At 40.4% G+C, this 19,884-nt stretch overlaps 1 protein-coding gene and 1 long non-coding RNA gene across 7 annotated transcripts in view; both read left to right on the forward strand.

Annotated features, from left to right (window-relative positions):
* PPP3CA (protein phosphatase 3 catalytic subunit alpha) overlaps positions 1-19,884 on the forward strand; it is a 185,760-nt gene that overhangs the window by 112,070 nt on the left and 53,806 nt on the right. For all 6 annotated transcript variants that reach the window (XM_083756625.1, XM_083756623.1, XM_083756620.1 and 3 more), the window contains exon 3: positions 7,122-7,246. In XM_083756625.1, the coding sequence (XP_083612751.1) occupies positions 7,122-7,246 (125 nt within the window). The remainder of the gene's footprint in view (positions 1-7,121; positions 7,247-19,884) is intronic.
* On the forward strand, positions 7,464-12,127 carry LOC310852979. Its single transcript, XR_014568503.1, has 2 exons — positions 7,464-9,873; positions 10,110-12,127. It is a non-coding gene; the product is annotated as an uncharacterized lncRNA (long non-coding RNA).

Raw genomic sequence — 19,884 nt, forward strand, 5'->3', positions numbered from 1 at the left:
GGAGCAATGGTAGGCAGAGGGGGTGTAATTATCTTTTTAAAGAAGAGCACCCGGTATTTCAAAACATCCCAGATCTCTTTGAACGGACTGGATTCTCCCTTTCTGCCCATCCACTCTTGCACAGATGTGCTTCAGACATCAATAGCTCCAGTGTCTCTTACTTTGGAAACTTTTATCTGGCCAGCCTAATGCTACATCATCAGTCACACCGCCAGGTTGTTGTTGTTGATGATGATGATGTTGCTGTTTTGGCTTCTTAACAAGAGGCAAATGCAGCTGGAAAGAGATCACTTTGCAAATTCCCTGCTGCACTTCTCCCAATCTTTTTTAGTAAGGGGGGGGGGGATCGAGTAAAGAGAGGTGCCATGGGTGAATTGTTCCCTCCACTAAACCTTGAGTGGAATCAGTGGGTGTGCCAGGGCAGGACTCCCTAACTTACTGCTCCTGGTTTGGGCTTTGACTCCAAGCACATTGTCTACAAGCAGCTTGAGTTCTTCATCCTGTGAGAGGCTGTGTACACCACTCAGCTACGTTTGGCCAGCCATGGATCCATCCAAGGCTGAGGAGGGGGGTGTACACTAGCCAGGAGGGAAAAGGAGTACAATATGTCTCTGGGAGGGAACAAGAAGCTGTTGTGATGTTCCACAGCTGGAGGCACAGGAGAGTCCCAGGGAGCCATCAGCAAAACACTGGAGATGCTGGGGCTGGTTTTGATTTGAATTCTGAATGTGTCCCTTAGTTCAGAGCAGAGCTTGAAGTCTTCAAAGCACACCACTTGCAACATCCATGCAAAAAATTGGGAGGGCAAAGAGAATGAGAAATACCTGAAGGGAAGCATCAGCTGGCACAAAGTCTCAAGCTTCGGCAATTGTCATTTCCTCAGAATGTCACACATGGCCCAAAGGCATTCTGGGGAAATGAAGACGGCACGCAAATGTAGCCTGTGCTGCCCCACCCTGTGAAAATATTTCTAAGAAGAAAAAGAGTCATTTAAATGCCAACCCCTTATGAGCCTGATAGGTTCACAAAGAATTTCTGCTGTGCTGTTTGTATTTATTCAAAGGTTTTATTGGCAAATTCATATAAGGAAATTCATATGATCATGGGAGGACATCTAACAATACACTTTTCCATTTTTCCCCAATTCAGTTTATTAATCCCAGGATGCTCTGAGAGTACTTTATCAGAGGATGCATGACAAATTCTTAACAGTTCTCTTCAGAAATTCATTACTGATTTTGTAGAAAATTGGACAATCAATTGGACTCAGGTTTCAAGCTTACATTGTATCAAAACCTTCCAGGGCAAAATTCTTTAGGTCTTTGGTAAACAAATAAATCTTTAGATAATTCATTTAGATAATCTCTCCCTATAATATAATAATAATAATAATAATAATAATAATAATAATAATAATAATAATAATAATTTATTATTTATACCCCGCCCATCTGGGCGGCTTCCATAAAAATCAAAAATACAGTAAAATATCACACGTTAAAAACTTACCTGAACAGGGCTGCCTTAAGATGTCTTCTGAATGTCAGGTAGTTGTTTATCGCTTTGACATCTGCTGGAAGGGCGTCCCACAGGGCGGGCGCCACTACCGAGAAGGCCCTCTGCCTGGTTCCCTGTAGCTTTGCTTCTCGCAATGAGGGAACCGCCAGAAGGCCCTCGGCGCTGGACCTCAGCGTCTGGGCAGAATGATGGGGATGGAGACGCTCCTTCAGGTATACTGGACCGAGGCCGTTTAGGGCTTTAAAGGTCAGCACCAACACTTTGAATTGTGCTCGGAAACGTACTGGGAGCCAATGTAGGTCTTTCAAGACCGGTGTTATATGGTCCCTCTTAATAATGTGCTTAATGTCATATTAATTCATCTGACACAAGCCTACCCCAAACAATTTTCTTCAGAAAAAGAGTTATTGAATGCATGTTTTCTTGTTCTCTCCCTATTTATTGTTGACTGTGTACTGTTTGCGATGTACGTGATGTTGCAAATGTCCATAAATGTCCTTGATAAAGTTATTAGACATGCTTCATGGAACATAAAGATGCTATCTAAGCAGGCTAGGCTTTCTTTTATTTTTAGCAAATCTCTTGCAGGGAGGTGTAATACAAAAAGATGCACAGGGCTTAAACATCAGTTTTGACAACAAGATGCTACTTGTGAAATTTTAGTTTTGGCAGCACATGGTCTTGTCAGCTGTGTGTATCTGTCAGTACTTGCTCAGCACTGGAAATCATACTGTATCTGAATGTTTTCTTTACCATTTTGGAGCATTTTCTCAGTTTCCTTCTGATTTGATGAAGGTCTATAGAACCCTTCTGTGGAGCAGACTGTCAAAAGCTGGGTGCAGTCGTATCTTTCCTGGGCAAGCTTATGTCCTGCCTGTGGGCTGAGACACAGCATCTGGTTAACCACAGTAAAAAACAGGATGCTGGATTAGATATGCCTTTTGCTGGATCTTATGTTTGTAAACTGCTAACAAACAATGAGGTTATCTACCGATGGAATGTATGTGTCAAGCAAGTCCAGCTGTGGTGGCCTCTTTGAACATATAGGTTGTAACTGTTGCTTTCCTCTTGCCCATAGACAAAAATGAGAGTAAACTACGAGGTTTTAAATACCTCATAGTTATCTTTGTAATTGGCTGTAAGAGTAATAACAGCAAGTTGCTCTGAAATTCAGTGTCTCCTGAAGAAAGGATGCCATGGACTCAGCAACTGTTTCTAAACCTCCTTGTTTCATTTCCCATTCATGTTTCCCATTCTTTGTAGAACTATCCCATTGAGATTTTATCTGGGGATGATGGATCCCCTTTTATTTGTAGCTCACACTGCAGATTTTAGATTAGCCAGTGGAATTCAGCCAAAAATATAGAATGCACTCTTCCATATGTGACCCGGCCTCTTGTGTGCACATGTACAAAACAAACTCTGGCATGCTTGAAGCTGCTTTGATAAGACAGGAAGCAGGAGGAGGAAGTGGTAACTGTTAACACAGAATGTGGCACCAGAGCCAAATGCACCACCCCAGTCATTTATTTCAGCCAACCATCAAATATATGCTTGATGAAGAACCTATTTTTTTGCATCTAGATGGGATGGGTTGCAGCTTGTGCAATCTGTCAAGTTACCCCCTTAAAACAACTTGAAGCGTGGAAGCAATTTCTGCTTTACAGCATGAAACAAATATAAATATATTTTCGCTGCTATATACTACAGCATTGCTGATGCACATGACAACTCATTGTGGCAGAGAGTTTTGGAGATATGAAGAGAAAAGGGTGTGTGCAAGAAAAAGTTGTGTTGTTTAAATGGCACCAGGGTGCAAGATGGTCTGTAAATTGATGGGAGAGACATAGTGCAGCTGCAATGCAATTCAGTTAAGAGAGGGATTCTTTTAAGAATTTCACTGTGGGATATACTAGTTCTTATCCAGAAACAACCACAAGGAGCAGCTGTTAAGGGCTTAAATTCAACCACTTGGTGTGGGGTTTTTTCCTCATACGGATGTCGCACTATGATGCCATGTGACTGAAGACTGTCTGAGCATGTGTGTTTTCATGAAGGCAAAGGAGCCTATTTGGCCTGGCCTCACCCCAGAGTGGCAGGGCCAATAGCAGCTTGTAGCATAATAGCAAGAAGAGTGTTCCCTGTAAGTTAAACGGGAGAGCTCTCCTCTAAAAGCCCTTGGGCTCTGTTTTTGCAGCTTTCAAGATAAAATATTTAATAAGTATCTGTGGGCGGCAAAGCAAGCTTTCATCTCGAAACCCAATAAATAATATTGCATCCATTTGCAGCCATTGAAGAAATCAGATCATGAAAGGATAACTGCATTCAGATACTTTCCTACTGTGCCGATTTTTTCCTCCTCTTTCTCTCAAAATGTATTTTCTGTCATAATAAAGTTGTACTGTGTATACATTTTGATTGCATTAACTGAGAGGTAAGCTGGTAAAATGGATCTAATGGCTTTATTAAACTAAATTGTGCAGAGCAGAGAAATCACAATGTTCTTAATAGGAGCTACAGAAATTGCTTTTGATAAAAAAAATAGAATCTTAAGACATTTCATTAGATTTTAAATACTTGTTTTAATTAAGTTGTCTAATAATTATTTTTTATTGGAATGCAAGGGTTAGCTATTGGTTCTCTTTACTGGAGATGGGATAAAGTATGTAGGGTTTTTTTATTTGGAGTTCTATTTTTCACTATAAGCTAATTCTGCATTTGATGTCATTTATTTAATGTTGGATTTGATTATTTGAACAAATAGTTGTTTTATGAATGAGGAAAGGATAGAAGCTTATTATTGATTTAGTCATAAATCCTATCTATGCTTACCTGGGAGTAACCCTTGTTGAAAACAGTGTCTCTGGCTTCTGAATATAAGAAGGTTATATTGGTTATACAACAAATTTCCCTGTTTCCTATTGTCCTCTGAAATGTGTGGCTATGTTTCAGACCCGCTTCATCTCATGATGTTTACTATGTTCATATTGGCTCTGCATATTTAAAGTTTGAAGGCCAACACCACTACCTTCTACTGCTTGCCTTGACTGCCTGATCTCTGTATATACCTGGCATTGCTTTTTATATAGTAAACTATGGATGCATTTCATTCACTGACATTTTCTTCCTTATGCGGGCTTACCTGAGAACAATCCTGAGCCCCTTCTAAAAATCTAAAAAGCCCTGCTGGCTTCTGTTGAAAGACCTATCTAGTACGGGATTCTTCTCCTTGTGGCCAACCAGATACCTCTGGGGAAGTCCACAAGCAAGGTATCTTTTCTTGGTTGCTAGAAGGTGGTGTTCAGTAGTATCCACTAGAGGCAGTTGATAGCTTTTTCCTTCAGGAATTTCTCTAATCCCCTTCCAAAACCATCCAAGTTGGTGACCACTATGATATCTGTTGGAAGAGAATTTCATAGTTTAACTATGTGCTGTAGGAAGAAGTCCTCTTTTTTTCTGTCCTGAATTTCCCACAATTCAGTTTCATCAGATGACCCAGTACTATGAAACATGGAGAAAAACTACCGGTCTGCTTTCTCCACACCATGCAAAATTTTACGCACCTCTGTCATCCTCCTTGACTCACCTTTATCTAAATGAAAAAGTCCCAAGTGTTCTACCCTTTTATCACACAGTGGTTACACCTACCCTCTCATACAGCAAAAACTGCTTTATTTCAACCGGCATTTTAAGAACTCTTGTTTTTAAATTTACATATGACTACTGCTGTTTTTCTTTTTGGATTGCTGTTTTTGAAGATGCAGTAACTTTCCCCCCTCAAATATTCATGACTTCTTCCTTCTCCTCATTTAGCTGTGTTTATTACATATTCTTTCAAAGGTGGGATATAACTATTGGAAATCTATGGCAGACCAATAACATGAAAATGGCCACCAATGAGCTCAGAGCAATAGAATTAGAATAAAGTTGACACACATAAGTTTTGTGTTTTGAAATCCTCAAGCCACTTACTAGATGTAGAAGAATAGGAGGAAAAATTTGCTTTAACAGTAGTAACATTGGTTTCATATATCAACCAATGCGAGTAAGGGCTCCAAGAACATCCCCATTGCTGTAGTTGCCACATTGATTTCTTGTAGCTGTCAGGCAAGGGCTGTCCTAATGATTAGAGGAGGGGAAAGAAGGTTAATTTGCAGTTTTCCTTTAGATAGTGAGTCAGGGTAGCATTTGCAATGCTGTGGGGGGGAAAGACAATAAAATATGAGTAATGTTTGTATTATATGGCATGGTAAATTTTAGTGCAACCTTGTTAAAAGCACTTGTACTACACCATAATTTTCTTTCCCTGTAAATAAGTGGCTTTTTTTCTTCTAAGTCCTAATTTTGAGACATTTATCACTCAGTAGTGCATGATCTCCGTAAATAAAGAAGTGTGAACCAGTGAAGTGGCCAAGTTTGCTAATGATGCAAAACCGTTCAGGATTGTTAGAAGGGATTACAAAGAACTCCAGAAGGACTTCTCCAAACTGAGTGAAAAGGCAGTAAAATGGCAAATGCAATTCAGTGTAGACAAGAGTAAAGTGATGCATGTAGGGGGGTTATTAATTTCACATATACACTGAGGGGGTCTGAACTGTCAGTGAGTGACTGACTAGGAGCGAGACCTTAGGGTTGACGATAGCTCAATGAAGATTTAATCCCAGTGTGCATCAGCTGAGAGAAAATCATTTGGTGCTGGGAATCATTAGGAAAGGAATTGAAAATAAAACTGTTGATCTCATGATAATGCTATACAAGTCTATAGTGCAGTCGCTTTTTGAATACTATGTACAGTTCTGGTCATCTCACTCAAGAAGGACATTGTAGAGTTGGAAAAGGTTCAGAAACGGGCAACCCAAAATGATGAAGGAAGTGGAGCAACTCCCCTATAAGGAAAGGTTTTGCAATATTGGGACATTTTAGTTTGAGAAAGAGGTGGCGTGGTATAAAATCATGCATAACAAGAAGAATTATGTATAGAATTATGCATAACAAGAAGAAAGTAGACAGATAAAAGTTTCCCCTCCCTTCAGAACACTAGAACTTGTGCTTCGAGCCCCAAAACTCTTCCCCCATGGAAAGTGGAGACAGAATTTAGTTTAAATGTTAATGGGCAAATTTTGGCCACAACTTTATTAAAATACACAAATGTGACTGGTATTGACGTAGGCATTGGTATCAAAACTATATCTGGCTCCTGCCCCACCTTGCAGGAAGCCGGGAAGAGTAAACAACCAGCAGGGGGAACTCCATCAATGTATATTGACTGGTGTTCACCCCTGGGTTTCTCAGGGGGTCCTGGCATGGCCCTAGCCCCTCTCTGGGCTTTGGACACGATCCAGATCCCCGGATTCCTTGACCATACAACGCTAAGGTTATTGGGGGTTGTAGTCCAACATCTGCAGACTCAACCATAGGAAGCCTAGTTTGGTGGATCATGCCAGTGCACCCATTGTAGGCAATACCACATTAGACAGGTCTGATGCAAGTTGTTTAGGCCCTAAAACATTACAATAAGCCCTAGGTAAAGATTTTGAAGTATAGCTGTGTTCATAATGTTCTGTATAAATTGGTCTTTCCACTTGTGTCTCTCTATCTTCCAGTTTGCGGGGACATCCATGGACAATTCTTTGACTTGATGAAGCTCTTTGAAGTGGGAGGCTCTCCTGCCAACACACGATACCTTTTTCTAGGGGACTATGTTGACAGAGGGTACTTCAGTATTGAAGTAAGTTTTATTTCTCACTTTGACTATGAAATTAATTTGTGTCCAGATTTATTTGCTTCACCCCTCCCCCCTTTAAATGTTCTTTTCTAGTGAACACATGGTCACATGTCTTACCGCTATATTACTGTAGCAAACATTGTGTAAAGAAATGTTTCACGTGAAATGTACCATTGAATTATTGCAGGCAAAGTGTGTGCATGTTTTCTGGCCATAGTTACTTATCTAAATTTCATTTGTCAAAATTTTGAATAATGGAAACATTACTTTTACCAAATTTTGAGCTAGTTCATCTTATTTTCTCAAAACCTGAAACTGTATTTCAATGTGTTAATGTCTAATCATGGCACTGTAAAACAATGTTTGCATTTTGGCTGGAATTAGAGGAAGTATGCAACCATTTTGATCACCTTTGGTCATGGATTTTTCTAACAGCTACCCCTTCATGCAACTAGGTAGTTACTTTTGAAATTAAAGAGGACTTCTAAAAGTAACTTGTGGGCTTCCCTGTTATAAAATTCTAGTCCACGTCCTTTAGTAAGCACCTAAATTAGTTCTTAGGGTCCCCAGCACTGTGAGAGGGGTGGGGAAAACTAATACATGATGTTAGCCTTCTTGGGTGAGGAATTATTTGTTGGCAACAGCTAAGTTCAGCAGATGCAAGTATTGTAAATCTTCATAGTGTAGTGGTTAGTGGGAGAGACATATTTTATCATAGTCACAGAACAGTAAAAGGTGATAGACTTCGGATAATGAATTTACAAAGAAAACATAAGATTAACAGGGGAGCCAATAGAAAATTTATTTTATCATCTGCTTTATAATTTGTATTGAAGACTAAAAAAAAAAAATCTACCTCTTTAGTAGTGCAATAAGAGTCATCCCATAAACCGCAAGATAACAGTATTTCAGTGTGCCTTATTGTTAGAGTTCTTAAGAAAGGAAGTGTTAGCCTCTCACTAATATGAAAGAATATAGTCCACAGATATGTTTCTTTTGATTCCACAGGCACAAAGCTGTTCATTAAGTGAGCTTTACTAAATGGGCCACTTAGCAAAATGACAGAACATTAAGATAACCAAGCATAAATGCTCTCCTATTTTTTTGCTCATAACTAAAGCCTGCAAGTATTAAGTTTTGGTGATCCCATAATTTGGAGTACTATTTTAGCCTCATTATCAGCTGCAGTTCTCGGGTGGTGTAAATCTAGGTGTATTAGTCTCTGATTAGCAAAGAATGGAACCTTTTTTTAGACTATAGTTATCCAAAGAATCATTTTGCTCATGATCCACATCCAATGACTAATATAAGAATCCAAGAGCAGTAAGTGGATGTAGCACAGAAGTAGAAGAGGAAAAGTGCAAATGCTACCATGATTTCAGGACATTTGTCGAAGCTTTATGTTTAATTTATTAAGTTTATATTCTTCCTTTCCTAAATGAAGGGTGCCCAGGCCAGCTAACAACATAAAGTCTGAAAATACCTTATCCAAAACAACAATGAAAATGGCAGGTTTTTAAGACCTGTAGTGCCTGAATCTTCCAGTCTTCTGAAGAAATGAACAAATAAAAATTGTCTTTAAATTCCGTCTAAACATGGCCAGAGAAGGAGACTCCCCAGGGGGGAGTTTCAAAGATGGGGTGCTGCAGTAGAGAAAGATTTCTCTTGTGTTCTCATCCTCATTGCCACCCACAGCAGGAGTGCTGAGAGAAGGGTCTCATCTCCCAGTCATAAACTATGGGTTGTGGCACATGGAGAAATGTGCTCCTTCAACTGAAAGTTGAAAGTTTAACATACTGAAAGTATATTAAAGACAGATGACCATATTTCATACACAGGGTGATAAGCCCAACATCTTTCTGAGGAAATTGGATTAAACCCTTTTCCTGTTGAGTGGTTGGAGTATTGGATTAAGTCTGGAGAGACTGGGGTTCCAGTCGCCACTCAGCCATGAAGTTCGCTGCATGACCATGGGCCATTCACTCTCTCCCAACCTTACCTGTCTCACAGGGATATTGTGAATTTCAGGAGGAGAACTTTGAGCACTGCCTTGAGTCCTTTGAGGAAAAGCAGGATAAAAATGTACAAAGCAAGATAGATAGATAGATAGATAGATAGATAGATAGATAGATAGATAGATAACATTGCAAGATTCAGTCACTAGGGCTTAACTAAAATCAGTCAGGGTAGTTCTATCACATCCATTGTTTGCAGGCCAGTGCTGAATTTGCCTGACATCACAAACTAGTGGTTACTGATTGTACTGACTGTGCCAGCCTAGTTCTAGAGTCCAGTCAAAAGAGATTTTGTCAAATTGGTCGGTGAACTCCTTTTCACCAGCCTCATGCTTTTTCTTTGCACCCTCTTTTGCTTGAGTATGTTTTGCTTAAAAATAGCTAAAGCAAGCTAAGGATTTAAATCTGTGCTGGGTGATCTTGAGGAAATTCTCTTAAACAAGGATAGATCATTGTAGTACATAGTAATTGGAACAGTAATAGGAGGGAATGTGTTTGGGCAAACCCCTTAAACCAGGTTAAAAAGCCTCATATTCAAACCCCTTGTCAAAACTTTGTTGTGGAGACATAGGATATGCTTAGCCAAGGGATCATGGCCAATATGGGTATACAGTGGTACCTCAGGTTACATACGCTTCAGGTTACATACGCTTCAGGTTAAAAACTCCGCTAACCCAGAAATAGTGCTTCAGGTTAAGAACTTTGCTTCAGGATGAGAACAGAAATCGGGCTCCGGTGGCGCGGCAGCAGCAGGAGGCCCCATTAGCTAAAGTGGTGCTTCATGTTAAGAACAGTTTCAGGTTAAGTACGGACCTCCGGAACAAAGTACTTAACCTGAGGTCCCACTGTAGTAGAAATATAATTATCTGAACATATGAAATAGTCCTGATAAAATATTAGTTTGTTTTTAAAATTAAAATTATGTGCCAAGCAGACTCCTTAGTTTAGGACAAGCTTATTTCTTATTGAGCAACTAGATTGTTAGTGTATTTTCTGCATATTCAAATATGTAAAATTGAAGAGCACATCTTTATATGTGGAATCTTGAAATAAAAGAGCCAGAGATTTTACAAAAGCTGACAGTTTAGGAAAGAGTTTGAATGTCTCCCCACAACCCCAGCTGGTTCCTTGAGGGGTTTGTGAAATTCCCCTTGGGAAGGTTCAATAGCAGAATTAATCTTCTGGAGCAAGTTTAATCTACTTTCATGATGAGATCCGCTAAGAAGAGAAATGGTAGATCTAATGGCTTGACATCCTTTAGGAAGAGATTAGCAGATGCTTTTCTTAAAAGATGTCCTTTCAACTTGGCAAGAAACAATGGGCTGTTTCCAACTAAGTTATCCTCCCTCAGAATAGCATTGAATAGACCCCAATGCATTGTCTTTGAATGCACTAAGTCAAATTAAATTATTATAAACTGTCACTTTGCAGCAGCAGGGGAGAATTACAATTATTATTATGAAATTTAAAAATGTGTGATCTTTAATGTTGTCTGTAGCATAAATTGTTGCTATTGCTTTGGGTTAATTATATGTCTGGCTTCTTATCTGTACTGAAGGTGGAAATTTTGACCACCAAAATAAAGGCAATGTCTACATTAGCCAAGATAATAAATTTAGTTATAGAATAGGGGAGGAATTAGTGTCTAATAAGTTATGTTTTAGACTTGTTAAAGACCTTTATATGAATAATTCCATCTGAAACTAATGCTGTCCAATTTCAGGCTTAGCCACCGTGGTACCCAGAGCTTGTATATTCCTTGTACAATCTGCACCTGTATCCAGTCCTGTTTAATGCTTTTGATAACGACTTTACCAAAGAAAAAGAGCTTGTGCACTTTAGGGAATTTGCAGTTGACATAAAAGGAGGATATACTGCAAATACCCTTGAGGATAGTATTAGGATTTGAAATTGTCTTGACAATATGGAGAACTGAATGGAATGAAATTCAGCAGAGGTAATTGCAAAGAATACAAATTGGGGAGGAGCTAACACTATGGAGAATAGTTAGCTATTCAGTAGCATTGTTTAGAGTTTGATGATATATATAGTAGATAACAAGCTTTATGATAAGACAGCAAGACAGCAAATGCCGTACCAGGGTATGATTTTTGTTAGTTTGTGGAGAATGTCCGTAAAGCAGGAAGCCACCCAAAGAAAGCAGATTTGGCTACAATCATACACACACTGGTTGCTTCCAGACTCTGTGTGTGGGCTGCCTCTGAAAACAGTCAAGAATCTTCAGCAGATACAGATTGCAGATGCCAGACATCTGGTGGGGATAAGCGATCTGTGCATGTAACACCCAACTTATAATACATACCTGTTTGCTCCTGAGCTAAATTCAAAGTACTCGTATTAACTTTTACAGGTCTTTTTGGTTTGGGGCCAGGCTATTTGAAGGACCACATATACCCTAATGAACCTATCTGGATATCATGCTATGCCATTAGGTCCACCATTATAACAATATGGTTAACAGGTACCAAGGACAGAACCTTCTCAGCAGTTGCTATGGATGGGTTCACGAGTCTAGTCCCATTCTGTTCCCCTTTCCAATGAATGCTCCATCAGTTTGCTCTGTCCCATTTCCACTTACATGTTCAGGGTTTCTTAATAATAAACACACACACACACACACACACACACACATTTTTTTTTCTCCTGTGACTTAACATTTCTGAGAAGGGGCCTTTTCCTACTTTTCCTCATTTAAATTGAAAACACACACACACACCAGTATCCCTGTGACTGCTGGTGGCATGCCATAACACCTTGTTGCTCTCAGGGCTATTTATGGCCCTGGCTTTCAACAATCATTTATTTACAAGAGGGGGAAAAATCACTAAGAAAAATACCACACCAAAAAGTACAATTAAATAAATTAAAACACCATAAAAGCATAAATTTTGAACTGGCGCAGCAAGGTTGTGTTTCTTAGCTGTTCCAAGTGACTTAGTTGGACACACTGTTGGATTCCCACTTCCTAGCTCCCCATATTCTTTACATTTGTCATCAACAAAATAGTAGTTAATCTGGCCATAGCCTTTTATCTATAAGCAATGTTTGTGCTGAAGTCAAGCTGTGAAACTGGAAGGTGCCTCCTTTACAGGAAGAACATAAATGGTCTTTTTTTCCTGATTGGCCCTGCCTTCTTCCTGAAGCGGAGTTAACCTTACTCCCTTCCCTGGTTAACCTGACCAGAAGAACATGGCAAGTCCCAACTTTCTACTCCATACCTTCCTGCCACCTTTTGTACTGAGCAACACTGTAAGTCATATCTGAAATGCAATTTGATTTCTTTCCTTTCAACTTGCTAGCTCCTGTTCAAATTGTGATCCCCTTTGAATCCAGTTGGGTCTCCTCATGCATTGAAGTCATTCTTGCATACAAAATGGGAGAAAACAAGGCTTATATGGTCCACACTGGTTCTTCTTAGCCTTGTTGAATTTTACATTGTTTTAGCCTTCTGCCGTTTGAGGCTATGTTACGTAGACTCTATCCAAATTTTCTTTGAGGGCTTGAACTGAAAGTTCCTTCCAGCTCTTTTTTTTCCATGGTGGATGGAATTCTTGTATGTAGGCTGCAAATAATTTTTTTCAGGTTGAGAGTGCATGAAGGAAATGTCTCTATTGTTAAGAACAAGGCCTGGAAATTATGCAAGGTGGGTGGAAGAAATTTAATAATGCATTGGAAAGGAAAATAAAGCACTTCAAACTTCTATTAAATACACATGGCAGAAATAAATAAATGCTGCACAGCATAATAAAATCTTGAATACACACACACACACACACACACACACACACACACACACTTTCTCTCTCTTTTAAATGCCCTCCTTTCCCATGCATTAAGTGAAGATGTTAGTTTTTGTTTATTCTGGTTTGGCTTGCAAATCTTGCAGTTTTGTTATTAGGACTTTTTCTGTTTTCTTTTTTACTCCCTCTTGTGGGCAGGTTGTGGGAAGGAAGCTAGATAATGACACACTTGATTAAAGCATACAGATTAGAAAGATGATGAAATGAAGGAAGCACTTCCTATTTGTGCTACTGCTGGCCTGCACAACTTGTGACCCATAATATTTAACACAGTGCTTTTGGGCAGTCTTCATATATGCCTTATCAGTGTTGCTGTCATCCTTCAAACAGCCCTGAAAGGAGAGCATTATTTTTCTCATATTGTATGCCATGAGGCTAGGATGTGGTGCCCCCTTCACAAGATCACATGGTGAGTTTGTGGCAAGAACTCAAACAAGGACTTCTGATTTGTACTAATTAGCCATGTATTATAGCATACCTGGTTCCTGACAATCCCAGGCAAGCAGCAAAACAAGGGGGATATACGAGTTATTTTTTTCTTTTCTATAATTCTTTATTGAGTTTTTGATAATTTTATACATATAAAACATAACCATTTCAAACATTAAAATACAAGGTTCTTTTGCACCTTCAGACCTCCTTCCCTCCCTCCATATTTAAATTTAAATTTGCTGCATCTTTTACCATTATCCGTCTATTATATAAACATAATTACCATAAATAATTCCACATTACAAGTATCATTACACCCCTGCCAAAGATTTTAACTGTTTACAGTGGTCTTTTAAATAAATTACAAATTTATTCCAGTCTTTAGAAAATACTTGATCTTCCTGGTTTCAGATCTTCCTGGTCAGTTTCGCCATCTCCACATACTCCATCAGTTTCATCTGCCATGTTTCTTTTGTTGGTATTTCTCCTTCCTTCCGTCTCTGGGCTAGTAGCATTCTTGCTGCTGTTGGGGATATATGGGTTCTTGGTAGATAGGTAGTTGTGTAGCTGAGGGGTCTACATTTTTCAGAAGTGGAAAACCTTTGCTTAGCCAACAGAACAATAATGCTCTGTCCACAGTGGTTTTTCCTCTGGTAAGCTCCCAGTTCAATTGTATGGGTTTTATATATATATATAGTACTGCCCTTGCAAACTGGCCTGTGCTCTTAGATCCTCTTCCATGGTCTTTCGCTCTATGCCGTCTCCTTTCAGGGTATGCCATTCAGCTTCAAGGGAGAGGACATTTTTGACAATGGTGCCCTGGTTGTTGAATGCTCTTCCCAAATAAATCTTTCTGCCACCAAAACTTCCATCTTTTTGGCACCAGGTGGAATAATTAAATAAACTGTTATTTATTCATTGGGTTTATTCATTAGAATCATCCCAGGGCACATACAATAGCTACACAGGAAATGCCATGGCCGCATACGAAATGCAGTCAAGTCGCATAATAAAGAACACAACATTAAAATCACCAGAAGGCTGTACTTATAACAGGTTTCAAGCAGCAGTAACAGTCCATCAGAGCTTGACCAATTCAGTGACTTCTAATTTACTCAGTCACATTAACCTGTGCAAATGTCATGGTGGTTTTAAGGGTCTTGTCAGATGCTTTTATCGTTGCTGTATTTTATTGTACTGATTGTATGCTACACTCCACACTAAAATCCAAAAGGACAAAGCCCAGTATATAAATGTTTTATATCTTGTGCTTCTAGGGAGTTTTGAGGATCAAGTGTTTGTCTCTCACCCTGCCCCCATTAGCTGCATTTGCCTTTTTGAGAGAAGTAGGGCTTAAACTTCAGATCAGACTATTATCATCCCCATCGGATTGCAACTTCTAAAATATTTGGAGATATCTTGTATCTTGCTTTCGTTGGTGCATGCGCGCACACACAGCCAGTGTGGTGTAGTGGTTAAGAGTGGTGGACTCGTTATCTGGGGAACCGGGTTCGCATCTCCGCTCCTCCACATGCAGCTGCTGGGTGACTTTGGGCCAGTCACACTTCATTGAAGTCTCTCAGCCCCACTCACCTCACAGAGTGTTTGTTGTGGGGGAGGAAGGGAAAGGAGACTGTTAGCCGCTTTGAGACTCCTTTGGGTAGTGATAAAGCGGGATATCAAATCCAAACTCTTCTTCTTCTTCTTCTCTTTCATTTCCCTTTGTACCTGTTCATCCCACAATTACATATAATGTCGGGATGTCTGAGTCTTCGAAGAAATGGGAAAGGATTTTAAAGCAATGTTTGGTAGGGGAGAAAGATACAAAGATGGGGCCAAACTTGAAGTTGTTTTGAAGTCCTCACATTTGCACAGCCCGACCTTATTCCTTAGTCATCCAAAACCTCAAGGCTTGAAATGCCAGCTGGTAGTGAGAGTGTTTTCATGCAGTTTCCCACCATAGATCCTCTACTGGAAGCCTTGCGAAAGCGGCTGATGTTCAAAAATTTCCAGGCTGACTTCCAGGCAGAAAACAGTTCAGAGAAGTCTCTTGAATTTCATACAGTGAGCTATACGGTGTAAGAACAGCTACTAGCAATTTGTCAGTGTACTGGCTAGTAAATACAGGCTGCATTGTGCAAACACACACACAAACACAAACACACACGCACATATATTACTTGCCACTGAAAACCCATTTCCATCAGTCTTCAAGTGTATTAAAGGGAAACAGAAATCCCACAGCCCAACATTCTGTTCCATTTGTGCTCTGGCACGATCTGAGTTGAAACACTGGCTATTATGAGTCAGATAATGTCCTGGGATTTATGGAAAAAAGGTAAAAATACAAATTTTCCTAATTGTTCTTGTAATTGGAAAGTGGAGTACTACATGTACTACTGCACATTCCTTAACCAATCTGATATGCTTGACAGTGAGTGACTGGTGCAGTGCTTATTGGGACTGAGATAGCCCAGTTGGTAGAGCATGAGACTCTTAACCTCCGGGTTGTGGGTTTGAGCTCCACGTTGGGCAACAGATTCCTGCATTGCAGGGGGTTGAAACAGATGACTCTCATGGTCCCTTCATACTCTACAATTCTATGATTCTATACTTCATACTGGGTAATGGTGTAGCCTTATTGGAGTTCACCAATTGGGTCTGCGTTGCTCCCAGACAGGAGGAAGGAAGTCAAATGACACCAAGGGTTGGTTCAGAGAAAGAGTTCTTTATTTCTGCTCTCCGGAGCAGCAGAAAGGCACCTGCGTGGTGTGTCCACAGCAAGTCCAAAGAAATGAGAAATTTCATGCAGTATATATATCCTCCAGGCACCCTCTCCCTCCTTCCCCAGGAATCCAACCATGTCAGCCTAAACACGCAGGTTGACATCACACATGTTCCTGCTCCGGTATTCTTAACCATAAAAGGGTATTCCTTCCTGTACTTCTGACCATAAAAGGGTATTCCTGAGAGGTCACCAACTCCAAGAACACACTCTGGCGCTGTTCCCGGACTAGGTCTGTGCGTCAGGACGTAAGATAAGACCTAGACATGTCATCCCTACTCCACTGAAACAGCCAAGGTCATCCTTGCCATCACGAACTGATAAAGGAGAGGGCTCTGAGCACTTGTTTATACAGCCGGGTTTTTGTTTATAAATTGACTCAGAGCTCAAGTTAATGGATTTTAGCTAAGGAAAAATGGGGATTTTGGTGCCCATTTCAAACTGCCTGCACAGTCAGTTTTGGGTTTGGGAAACCCATTCCTTCAATGGTAGTTTGTGTATGTCAGTGCTTTCCTGTATGAAAGACTTGCAGCGCATAGAAAACAAGTGTGTCACTTTAGGGATTAAATCTACCCGCTTATGTAACTGGAATGATAGTGGGTATCAAAATAACAAGTGAGAACCAGTGTATGTGGCTTTCCAGAAGTTGTTGAAATGATTACAGCTCCCATCAGCCCCAGCTAGAATGGCCAGTGGTCAGAAGTTGTAGTCCTGCAATGTCAGGCATCCCATAGGTTTTGCATCCCTGAGCTACACCAGCACTATTCATGGTTCATTCTAACTAGCTTTTAACCAATTCAGTTTCAACTCCATGCCATACACCAGATTTCTCAGCCAGGATTAAGAGACTGGTCACATTACACTTCTACCAGGGTCCCAAGAAGTATTGGTCATGCTTCCTCTCAAATACACCATGACAGGTGGGGACTTTGTCAATCTCGGGAATTCTGGGTAAATATTTGAGCTAATCAGGCCCATGCAGAAATTTCCCGTCATTGAAAGACCCAAATGAATCCTAATTGCATGCCTAAGTTTCTCAAACAAGGTACGGTTAATGGACATTCCTTCAAAGACAAGGTGGGTGAGCCATTTGGAAGGAAAACATGGCAAATGTGAATATTATCATATTGTCACGTTAAGAAATTGATAGTATATGCTTTGGTAATGAAGCCTAGAGATGATGAATGAGCATGCAGATGACAAAACAAAACAGTAGTGTAATTGGGAAATATTCAGCAGATGGTAAAAAGAAACTTTCATGTTCTTCATGTGATTCTCTGATAAAAAATTAGTATATATATAAAAAATCAGGCAGAAGCAGGCAGCTACTTTGTCCGTCCTTTAGATATGTGACCATTTAACAGCAAAACCACAGTTCCCTTTTCTTTGAATCATAGAATTGTAGAGTTGGAAGGGACCACAAGGTTATCCAGTCTAAACCCATGCAATGCAGGAATCTTTTGCCCAAAATGGGGCTCAAACTCATGACCCTGAGATTAAGAGTCTCATGCTTTACCTACTGAGCTATCCCAGGCCAATTGAAATGTTCTGCTCCTTAACATTTTAGTAAGGGCTACAGTTCAGTGATGAAGCAAGTACTTTGCATGAAAGAGGTCCTGGGTTCTGTCTACAACTTCTGGAATATCTGGAGGTGGTTGGAAGATGGATGGCGGCTAACAGATTGAGGTTGAATCCTGACAAGACAGAAGTACTGTTTTAGGGGGACAGGGGGCGCGTGGGTGTGGGAGACTCCCTGGTCCTGAATAGGGTAACTGCCCCTGAAGGACCAAGCTCGCAGCCGGGAAGTCATTCTGGAGGCGCAGGTCAATTCTGTGTCCAGGGCAGCTGTCTACCAGCTCCATCTGGTACGCAGGCTGAGACCCTACCTGCCTGCAGACTGTCTCACCAGATTGGTGCATGCTCTGGTTATCTCCTGCTTAGACTACTACCATGTTCTCTATGTGGGGCTACCTCTGAAGGTGACTTAGAAACTACAACTAATCCAGAATGCGGAAGCTAGACTGGTGACTGGGAGTGGCTGTCGAGACCATATAACAGCAGTACTGAAAGACCTACATTGGCTCCTAGTACGTTTCCGAGCACAATTCAAAGTGTTGGTGCTGACCTTTGAAGCCCTAAAGGACCTCGGCCCAGTATATCTGAAGGAGCGTCTCCACCCCCATTGTCCAGCCCAGACACTGAGGTCCAGCTCCAAGGGCCTTCTGGCAGTTCCCTCACTACGGGAAGTGAGGTTACAAGGAACCAGGCAGAGGGCCTTCTTGGTAGTGGCACCCTCCCTGTGGAAAATACTCCCATCAAATGTCTAGGAAATTAACAACTATCTGACTTTTAGAAGATGTGAAAGGAAATTTATCGGGAAATTTGTAATGTATGATGTTTTGCAATATTTAATGTGCTGTAAGTCACCCAAAGTGGCTGGGGAAACCCAGCCAGATGGATGGAGTAAAATTAATAAAATTATCATCATGATCATCATCATCTCCAGGTAGGGCAGAGAGACACCCCTGTCTGAATCCTTGGAGAGAGTTGTTGCCAGTTAATGTAGATAATAGTGGCCTACAGGGGCCAGTGTCTGGCTTGGCAGCTTCCTGTAACTTACATGATCCCATTTGCTAAAGAAATAAATTGACAACATCTCTTGGAACACTACTCCATCTCCCCAAAACTAGTTGTGCCTGTACTTCACTTGAACCTCCCTGATGTCCACATATTGGACTCAGTTTCAGAATAGAGCCACTATTTCAACTAATTCAAAGATACTGTGTGTCAGTAGCCATGTGTGCTTATTCTAGATAGCTCAGGCAAGTTCTTATAGGGAGCGAGGGCACATAGTCAATCTCTACACACACACCTGCTTAATTAACACTGACTGGGATAGCAACAAAGGGAACACTTCATTTCTTCATATTTACTATTTCCTTCCATTGCTTAAGAAACAGTTTCAGACAGTATGAAGAGAAGAATGGAAGGAAGGTTGCATTCTGGGAATTGGAGAATGCAATTCTCCAATAGGATTCATTGCCATCAGTTGTTGACTTGCTCTGATATAGAAGAGAAATGTAAATCTTAGCAATAGGTGGCTATGTCAAATTCTAAATAATTGCATTTAACAATGCTACAGTTGTTGTGGTCACAATTTAATGACCATTACCATGTGGAGCCTTCATCATAAAAGATATTGTGCATTTTCCAGAAGCCTTCAATTGAATCAACACAAAACACTTTAATTAAGCCTCATAGCATCTTTGAGTGGTAAATCAATATTATGATATGTAATCTGTCACATGGATAAATATGCTGAGATACTTGGAAAAATGGGATTCTTGCCTGAGGTCACTCAATTAGTCAGTGACAAAAAGGAAAAGAAAGCTAGCCAGATGGAAGTCCTTTCACTGTTGTAGGCTATAACCACAAAAGAAATGAAAACACCCACTGAAGAATATGAAGGAAATGATTCAACACATTAATGAGAAGCCACGGTGAATGGGCACAAAAATAACGAAGATATCTCTTGAACAAAAGACAAGGGCAGAACTGCATGTTGCAAAGAGCAGGGGCTGATGCCAA

The sequence above is a fragment of the Podarcis gaigeae genome (assembly GCF_964106915.1).
Source record: "Podarcis gaigeae genome assembly, chromosome: 9".
Classification (NCBI taxonomy): Eukaryota; Metazoa; Chordata; class Lepidosauria; order Squamata; family Lacertidae; genus Podarcis; species Podarcis gaigeae.